The sequence below is a fragment of the Nansenia antarctica genome, assembly GCF_963989245.1.
Source record: "Nansenia antarctica genome assembly, chromosome: 6".
Taxonomy (NCBI): domain Eukaryota; kingdom Metazoa; phylum Chordata; class Actinopteri; order Argentiniformes; family Microstomatidae; genus Nansenia; species Nansenia antarctica.
The window spans coordinates 53,534,313-53,544,312 of record NC_137676.1 but is presented as its reverse complement, the minus strand read 5'-3'; the positions used below and the strand labels follow the sequence as shown (position 1 = coordinate 53,544,312).

General features: G+C 50.2%; 1 protein-coding gene across 1 annotated transcript in view; it reads left to right on the top strand.

Annotated features, from left to right (window-relative positions):
* The window catches only part of bnc2 (basonuclin zinc finger protein 2), a gene marked incomplete at both ends in the record, with an annotated part of 50,523 nt that extends 42,075 nt beyond the window's left edge, over positions 1 to 8,448 (top strand). The window contains 2 exons of the mRNA XM_080534644.1: positions 7,437 to 7,674; positions 8,041 to 8,448. Of these exons, the coding sequence (XP_080390770.1) occupies positions 7,437 to 7,674; positions 8,041 to 8,448 (646 nt within the window). The remainder of the gene's footprint in view (positions 1 to 7,436; positions 7,675 to 8,040) is intronic.
* Positions 8,449 to 10,000: the final 1,552 nt, after the last annotated feature.

The following is a 10,000-nucleotide window of genomic DNA, read 5'->3' as shown; positions in this document are numbered from 1 at the left end:
AGGCGTCCCATCTCCCACCTGCTCACTCAGAGATCAGTGACAGAAGGGGTAGAAGGCTTCTGACCGACAGGAGTAATCAGAGAGGAGAGCGAGACACACTCAGGAGTGAAACCCACACGGAACCAAAACCGACCGATGGTTTGTCCATCGTGTCGTTAGACGACTTTTTTCCCCTCGACCGTAATGATGTCATGGGAGCCTTCCCTGCGCTCCCCCCCCCCTCCCCCCCTCTCTCCCCCCTCTCCCACTGCCCTGCTAGTCTCTCCAGTGATATCGTTTAGCCGTCCATCTTTTTTATTGGGAGTGTTCCGACATTAGCGGCTCCTCTCCCCCCACTTGTTTGAGCATCTGCCGCCGCGACCCAGTAATGGGCCTGTAGAAAAACACTTAACTCCAGACTCTACCTTACGACAAGGGCGGAGAAATCTCATCAGGGGAAAAAGTAGTTAGGGTCCACTCACTCAGACACTCAGTGTGTTGTCTGTGTGTGTGTGTAGGGGAAGGAGGAGGGAGGGATTTGGTTTCCAGGAAGAAGCGGGGTGAGGTAGCGGGGCGAGGTAGCGTAGAGAGGTGCGGCCGTGCGGAGAGAGGGGAGCAGCCGGAGTCGGACTCGAGATGCGTTCCGTCACGCCGGCTCCGAGGACGGACAGGGAAAAAAAGAGGTTTATTCCTGGTTGAACATCCCAACCCGGAACCCCGCCGCTTTGACTGACACTGTGTCGTTCATGTGGAATCGTCCTCCGCAAAAGAAACGTGCGTGTGACAAGTCGGACTCGCGTTAGGAGAAAGGCCGGAGCGGTTCCCAGCGAATCCCACAGAGGGATTGTGGGATTGTAAGCGATGGAACACATGTACCCCCCAGAGGGAGAGATAGAGGTGTGTAGCCGCCGAGGACAATGAGCTGCTGTGAGAACATATTAGTTCTAGAAGCAGCGCTGGAGACAGGGGGCCCTAAGATGTGGCTGATCTACACCTCGACTCTCTATTGTTTCCATATTGTCGGCGTCGGCCCTCCGTACGCTGAGGAGAAATTCCTCGCTAGCATATGGGAAGGATTACTCCTCCTCCTCCTCCGACGTTCCTATAGGGAAAGGAGGGGCGCAAAACAAGGGAGAAAGGGGGCAACGCGGGGCTAGAGAGGAATTGTGGGGGGCTTGAAGGCCGGTCGTGGGCTGAGGGCCGAGCACTCATCCCATCTCTCCTGTGGATAATCCCTTTAACTACATAATGTATGTTGCGCGGTAATTGTAGGGGGCAACATAGGGAAATAATTTGGTCGTTTTCATGAAGAGCGTTCGTTTTCTTTCCCTCTCCTGATGAGATTACAGGACGAGGAATCGCGCCAGCCGCAATGTGCCTCGTCGGTTTTAAGCGAAATAAAGTTTGGGTGGTTTTAGATTACATTATCGGAGGGGAAATCGAAGCCCTTTTCGATTGGAAAACACAAATGATGCCCCTGTTCCAGCCATAAAGTATAAATTGCGTTATTTTAAAAGACAGCCTAGTTATTAAAATGAACGTGAATAAACAGCTTTATAATGATAAAGATCTTCATAAGATTACCGTAGCCACATGACAAAATAATTGCTTCTGAGCTCAGTTTGGAGAAAAACCGGATGCCTTCTGCCCTAATATTTGTGCCTTTGAATTTTAATGAGCAACAGAAACAGGAGCACAGCAACCAAATACAAAGAACACACACACACACACACACACACACACACACACAAAGCTACTGGGACACCCGTTGTGGTAGCAGCAGAATAATGCATGCTAAACCAGGGCTGCGATATGCAGAGCTAACTGCCATCCTGCTCCCAGCACAATCCTACCTCCCCCCCCCCCCGAAAAAGGAGCTGTTGACATCCCGACACAACAGGAAGTGCATTGTACCCCCCTCCGCATATCCGATGAGTGAATTCGCCTGCTTGAGTGACACCCTGAAGGACTGTATGCGCATCAAACGCTCGCTTAAAAAAAAAGAAAAAAAAGCCCCCCCCCCGTCGGTGTCAGAGCCAATCAGGAATTAGATTAGTCCAGATTAGAGACAGAGCTGATCTGATCTACGGTACGCCGTTAACAGGAACGGACCAGAACAAACAATGACATTATCGCTTCGCTACAACCCCATTTGAAGAGAGCGCGGACACGTTTTGTACGTGATGACACAGCGAAAAACATACATATTTAAGGGTCGGGATCAATAGAGTGGGGTCCATTATGTTAATGGGTAGGCAGAGTAAACAACAGATCACGCTGGCAGACGCGCGCACACTCACACACACACACACACACACACACTCACACACACACACACACACACACACACACACACACACACACACACACACACACTCACACACACACACAAACAACACGATAGAATAGTGTCCTCTAGCCCCCTGCTCTTTGCCTGTTTGTGTGTGTGTGTGTGTGTGTGTATGTGTGTGTGTGTGTGCCCTGTCTGTGTGTGTGTATGTGTGTGTGCCCTGCGTGTGTGCGTGCATGTGTGTGTGCTCCCTGCCTGTGTGTGTGTGTGTGTGTGTGTGTGTGTGTGTGTGTGCCCTGCATGTGTGTGTGTGTGTGTGTGTGAGAGAGCAGTAGAGTACAGTGCAGTCCTGTTCCCTGAGCCCCCGGCCGCCTGGCGCACAGAGGTAAATGATTGCATATTTATTGTGGAGGGCGAGAGGCGGCGAGAGGCGGTGGCGGTGATGTAGAAGCCATGTGATTAACTGCGAGGAAGGCGTGCGTCCCAGTAATCATCCCCGTTATTAGCCTCGTTAATCATATTTCCCCAAATCAACGACAGCGTTTTTCTCTTTTTCGTTCTTTTCTTTTTTCTTCTGTCCTCGTTGTTTTGGGATTTTTTTCCGTCTTCTCCTCCTCCGTCTCCTCCCTCCCTCCTCCCTCCTCCCTCCCTCCTCCCCCCTCCTTCCTCTGTCGCCACGGCGATCAGGGCGCCCAGGTGCCTACTACAACCGCTTTCCCCCGACGGGGAGAGAGTGAAGGTTAATTATGTCGGAGAGTCTCTCCTCTCCCCTCCTCCCCCTCCCCCTCCCCCTCTTCCTCTCCTCCTCCTTCTCCCCTGGTCCCACCACAGCATGTGGGTCTAAGCTATTCTACTTCACTAAGGCAGCTCTATGTTGGTCGTGTTTAAACAAAGGCCCGTACTAACGTCCGTCCGTTCATACAGGGAACAAGTTAACTATTGATACGATACGTTGACGACGCATACGGGTTATTGAAGTTCAGACCATGTTTCATGGTGTGTGCGTGTGTTCATGAAAGAGGCTATTTTTTTTTTTTTTTAATCCTTAAAAAATACTGTGGAAGTATTCTTTTAGTTGTGAATGAAGGACATGAATGAGAAGCCTTAACAAAAGAGGCCTCCGTTGGACAGAGTTACGACTCTACAAAGTTTAGGATTCATTAGCGTAGCCTCGCTACAAAAAAAAAGAAAAATAAGTTGATGTTGTTGCAACTCAGTGACCGCCAGCTCTCCTCTCTTGTCTCGACGAGACGGACTCTGTGTAGGCCCCCCGCATTAGCAGAGCGTCTGTAAACTAACTACCCTAGAACCGCCCAAATGAGGTGCTGTAACTGGAGTTGCCGCGGTGACAGAGAGTGATGGATGGACTCCCTCCCACCTCCACGCTAAACCTCATAACATCACCCGCCCCAAACGACCCAAACGACAGGAGAGACAAAGAGAACCATCAGCCTCCAGTTTAATACCACTCGGCTTCCCCGCTCATTTGCGCATTAAGACTCATTTAGCCGGTACGCACACACACACGCACACACACACACACACACACACACACACACACACACACACACGCACACACACACACACACACACACACACAGAAGGACAGGGCCATCGGAGGAGCCTAAAGATGATTAACGCTGACTGGGACAGGCGCGTTAGCCAGCCGCTCGCTCTCTCTCTCTGTCTCTCTCTGTCTCTCTCTCTCTCTCTCTCTCTCTCCCTCTCTTTCTCTCTCTCTCTCTCTCTCTCTCTCTCTCTCTCTCTCTCTCTCTCCTCTTCTCTGCCTCCTCTGCACTGGCAAGATGGCCTCTCCAGGGGCCTCCCCCATCTTTTGGGCGAAGATGAGACTGTCAATTTGCTTTGCCAGCCACATTACTGGTCATCAGGGAGGCATGGGGGGGGGATATAGAGGTATGGGGGATGTTGTGTAATGGTGGTGGCAGAGGGATGGAAGGATGGAGAGAAGAGGTAAATGGGGCAGAAAGGCTAAAACTGATAAATGGAAGGATGAATGTGCAGTCGTGCTGCGTGTGGACTCTAAATGAGGAGAACGCACCCCCCCGAACTCACTGATTGAGACGAACAGTGAATATGTTTAGAGATAGAGAGAGAGGGAGAAAGAGAGGGAGGGAGAGAGAGAGAGTGAAATAAATGTCTAGAAAGTTTTATCCCAACAGCTTCTTTTTTTTCTCCACTTGTCACAGTTTCTTCCCCAAACAAGCAATTGAATCATTCATTTAAAAAAATGATTTCGGCTATCCACAATAACTGTTTGATTTGTTTGAATGTGCGTCAGCATAGATTGTAATAATAGAATGTCTACGTTTAGGTGAGTTGTGTGTGACCGTTAGACAGCTGTGGGACCGATCGTTTAGTCTTTTGCTGTGACATTTCTCGACATTTGATGTCAGCCACATGTTCATGATGCACGTACATGCAGCTGTAGCACTAGAACAGGCTACTTAGTGCATTGTGTTTTATTCAGTGTGTTTATGAGTGTTCTAGCTTCATGAGGTTGCCAGGTAGGCAGTCTAGAGCTTATGAGCAGTGTGAGGGGGTGGTTGTATTGGTGGAGAAATGTAGCAAAGGATCCCGCCTACCTGAGCATCAGCAACAGCATCTTGCCCCGCCCCCCCCCCCCCCCCCCAGTCCCCCATGTCTGACCAATCGGCACCATGTAGACTACAGCACCTATGTCAATGCCTATTAGTATCCCCACTCGAAAAAAATGCCAATCAAATTTAACTTTCTTTCGGACTCCGAAAAATATGTAAAAATCCCAGATTTCGCCAGGGGTCTTTCGACCGCCTGTCTAGACCAATCTGGTCTCCGGAAAGCGGATCAGCCACACATGTATCTGTCTGCACAGGGGTGCATTACAGAAGACACTGAATCATGTCCCGCATACTGCAGCCATAAGCTAACACCATATGAGGATGACTTCACTATCAAAGGATGGGCCAAGAACAAAGGCTTTTTTCGACAGTCTTTTTGATGATAGTCCCAGTTCTATGGACGTAGTATATTCTCTCACACCTCACACACACACACACAGAGACAACCGCGGCCGATCGATTGGCCACGCCTCCCCCCCCCCCCCCCCCCCCATGCTGACGATGCTCCAGTGGTCGGTGTCCTTCTGCCTCGTACACAGAAAAGGGTCCCTCAAACCAAATGAATGTATTTTTACCTCTTGCAGGAGAATGTCGGATAGGGAACTAAATAATTAAAGGAAAGGGGCCCTTTTTGACTGCACCAACCCTGGCACTGCTGGTAAGCTCTCCCTAATACATTGTGTGATTTTTTTTTTTTTGCCTCGTCTTTGCCAAGGAATACGTTTTTTTTTGTGTCTTTTTTGTTTTTCACACCCGTGGCCCGTTTGCATGGAAACCCCTCCTCACATAACCCAAAATATATATACTGTATATATAAATAAAAAAAATAAGCACTGGATGTTTTGTCCCTCAGTCATCTCCCTTGTTTGATTTTCACTTTTGTGTTTTTTAAGTCCCTTTACTTTGTGTGAATTGAGAACACTGGGCGTGTGTGTGTAACAACCCTACCTGACACCAGTGATTAGTTGCCAGTTTTGCAAGTTTCTTTTCTTATTTTATGCCGTTGTGAAATGTTTGCTGTGGGTCCCTCTCTCTCTCTATTCTGTCTCTCTCTCTCTCTCTCTCTCTCTCTCTCTCTCTCTCTCTCTATTCTTTCTCTCTCTCTCTCTCTCTCTATTCTGTCTCTCTCTCTCTATTCTCTCTCTCTCTCTCTCTCTCTCTATTCTTTCTCTCTCTCTCTCTCTCTCTCTCTCTCTCTATTCTGTCTCTCTCTCTCTCTCTCTCTCTCGCTCTCTCTCTATTCTGTCTCTCCCTCCCTCTCCCAGTGTGGAATGGCAACTGTGGAATCTGTGAGAAAAAAAAATGGGAAAAAAAGTTTTGCATTTGAATTGTCAAACATGTTTTACCTCACATCACATGGCATGGCTTGTTGTACGCATACCGCAGCACCGCACACCAACCTCACCCTCGCTCTGACACAGCACCCCATTACACGCTTCTAGACTAGCATCCCTCTGACTCCATGTATGGCAGGGATAACGCCATACTGCCCCCCCCCCCCGCCCCCTCCCCTCTTTATTCAAGCGAGGGATACACAGGAAAGATATGTTTCTGGGGGGGGTGGTATAGAGAGGCGCGATTAAGCCACCTCCGATAGAGAATGAATGTGATAATTCTGTCAGGACCCAGCGCTAATACACTATCCAGTTCCCCCCGATTATCACATTACCACATCTCCAATCAATTGATAAACTCCCATTCAATATGGTGGAGTATTTAATTGAGTCAGAGTCTATTGGATTTGAGCAGTGGAGAGGGGGGGGGTGCCTGGAGGGGGAGAGGGGGGGGGGGGGGGGGGCGTGCTGACAGCAGTAAACACACTGGCGGGATGCTCTCTCTCTCTCTGTCTCTCTCTCTGTCTCTCTCTCTCTCTCTCTCTGTCTCTCTCTCTCTCTTTCTCTGTCTTCTCACTCTCTCTCTCTGTCTCCGTCTTTCTCTGTTTCTCCCTTTCTCTTTTTCTGTCTTCTCACGCTCTCTTTCTCTGTCTCTCTCTCTCTCTCTCTCTCTCTCTCCCTCTCTCTCTCTCTCTCATGTTAGCAGCAGAGCGGTTGCAGGGTAGAGTTTCCGTCGTCTTCTGGGTTCTGGGGAGTTCCACCTGAGAGGTGAAGGAATAGAAGAAGAGGGGAGATTAGATTGGGGGAGAAGTGAGGAGCGTTTCCTGGACGGAGGACTGTTCAGTTGTTGTTCAGAGGGGGGGGGGGGGGGGGGGGGCATCGGATGAGTGAGAGGTTAGGTTGGGCATAATGTTATTGACAGATACGACTCAAGAGTCGGAGGATCGGTTCTTGGCTTCGTACGTACCGTCTGACAGGATAAAGCACGTTCCATGTCAGGGGATACAGTACCAGAATGTTTGGATCAGAGCCATTATTTCTGCCCATGACCATTGAAACACCCGGTAGCTTGACGCGGTTGTTTTTATTTTTGACATGTGGATATTTGCCGTCTCAAAAACATGATGCAAACCTCATCTCTCTCCCTCTCCTCCACCCCTCCTCTCCTCCCTCCCCCCCTCCTCTCCTCCCCTCCCACGTCTTCCCCCCGCACAGGCACAGCTCCAACATCAACCTGCACCGCAAACTGCTGACCAAAGAGCTGGATGACATCGTCCTGGACCCCCAACTCACGCCCCTCCCCAAGGACCTGCGGGCCGAGTTCCTGGCCAAGATCTACGCCGGCCACCACCTGGGCCTGGACGCCATGGCCGCCGCGGGCCTCGGGGGCGTTGGCGCCGGCCTGGGGGGGCCAGGGGGGCTGACCCGCGACCCCCGCGATGCCAGCTCCCCGGCCGGTAACGACTTCCCCCTCCACCACCCCCACCACCTCCTCCACAACAACAACAACCACCACCACCACCACCAACACCACCTCAACCACCTTCACAACCAACACACCAACGGCTTCTACCGCGGCGGGGGCGGCCCGCCGGACGACTACATGGTCCTGGACCTCAGCACCGCCTCCAGCGTCCAGTCAAGCGGCAGCGTCCATTCGTCGCGGGAGTCGGACGAGGGCAGCGACGAGGGCATCCTATTGGACGACCTGGGAGAGGAGGAGGGGGAGGAGAGGGAGGAGGAGGAGGAGGGGGAGATGGGGATGGGGGACGTCAGCGACGGGGAGGACTGCTCCCGTCACAGCGTGCCGGGGGGGCAGGCGGGGGGCGGGCCGCCGCCGCGGCGGAGGAGGAGGGACGAGGAGGAGGAGGAGGGCAAGGGCGGAGACGGGAGGGGGGGGGAGGAGGATCTGGCCACAGACCTCTCCTCCTCCTCGCCGACGGCCCTCCTGTCCGGCGGCGGGGGCGGGGGGATCGGCGGCGGCGGGGGGATCGGCGGCGGGGGTAGTAATGGTGTCAGTGGTGGGATCCTCTGCAGTATCTGCCACAAAATGTACAGCAACAAAGGGACCCTGCGGGTGCACTACAAGACTGTCCACCTGCGCGAGATGCACAAGTGCAAGGTGCCGGGCTGCAACATGATGTTCTCCTCGGTGCGCAGCCGCAACCGCCACTCACAGAACCCCAACCTCCACAAAAATGTGCCCTTCACCACCATGATAGACTAGCCAACCCGCCCACCCTAACCTGCCCCCCCCCGCCACCTCTCTCTCTCTCTCTGCCCCCTCACGCCTGCCCGTACACCGTACACACCCACCGCCTGCCCCTCACTCCCAATGCCTCCTCACCTCAACCCCCCCCTCCACACACACACACACCTTCTCCCCTTCTCCTCCTCCCCCAAAACCAACAGCTCTTACTCTCCTTGGACCATCATACACCGGCAAAGTGCCTGTGTGCCCCCCCCCCCCGACCTCCCCCTTCTCACCCTCTCAACAACGTCATCCTCCCACATTTCTATTTCCCTTCAATGAGAACCAGTGACTACATATGTTTATGAACACAAGCAGAGAAGCTCTTGAGCGGTGAGACTTTTGACCTTTCCTTCTTTGGAAGAATAGGATGAGGCACTTGAGAGCGGAGTCCCCTTTATTCCAGTCCCCCCCCCCCCCCTCCCAACCCCCCACCCCACATTAACTCTCCTCCCTCCTCTCAACCTCCCTTTCTTTGTTTTCAGTCCATCTCCAAAGAATCTATTCAAACTCTTATTTGTGACTTTTTGCCTGCAGAAATGATAATAATGAAAAAAAAAGAAAATCTTCTTGTTGTATTTGTGTAATGATAGCTTTTAAAGGAACCCCTTACAAGAGCATGAATGCTTCATTTGTAAATAATGTCCCAAGAGGCTTTTGGTGTAAAACAATTGTATCGATGGTTGTTCGCTTCTTTCTTCCTTTCATTCTTTTGTTTTGGTTTTTATGTTACAGTACAATACTTCCAGCTCCATGGTAGGCAAGAAAGAGGTAGCATCTTACTAGCTTCATTTATGTTAGCTTTCAAAAACACATTTAAATACTGAGAACTCGCGAAAAAAAAGAAGTAAATATCATGTGACTTGTTTATCTACTTGTTAGATATGCAGAGGTTGCCGGCATGCTTTTTTGGCTCCTACACCAATATCATTCTTTGTTCTTCTTCTTTACTTCTTTTTATTATTTTTTTCTTTATTCCTTTTGTTTTTGTTTATGTTTATAGCTTTAGTATACCATTCAGTTTTTGCACTTTGCAACTATACAAGGGGGATGTGTAATATTATTACAAGGAGAACGTTTGCAATGGTGGGTTTCTGCGATTGATGTTCGGGGGTCAAAGATGGCTACATCGTCATAGGAAATGACTGTACCTTTAGCATTTCTTCTGCTAATTATACTTTTTTTGCACGTGTTCAGTAAAAAAAAAAAAAAAAACTATTTCACAACAGAAGAGACAACCCTCGTTTTAGTCTTGAATGAAACCCAGCATCTTAAGTCCATTACTTAAAATCGTATTCAGATAGTGTTCCTACGTTCAAAGTATTATCCTCTTACCAAACACAATACATGACTGAATCCAAACTGCTGTTTGTTCGTTTTTAAAACGCAGACAATTCAAGTATTAAGGTATTTGTTTCTGTTTTCCGTTGGAGGAGTAACCAGTGTATGAGTGTATGGCTGTAAAGTATTATCACAATAATTAGCGCAGAGGTAAAGTAGGCGAATATTTCTACTGCATGTGGTATCT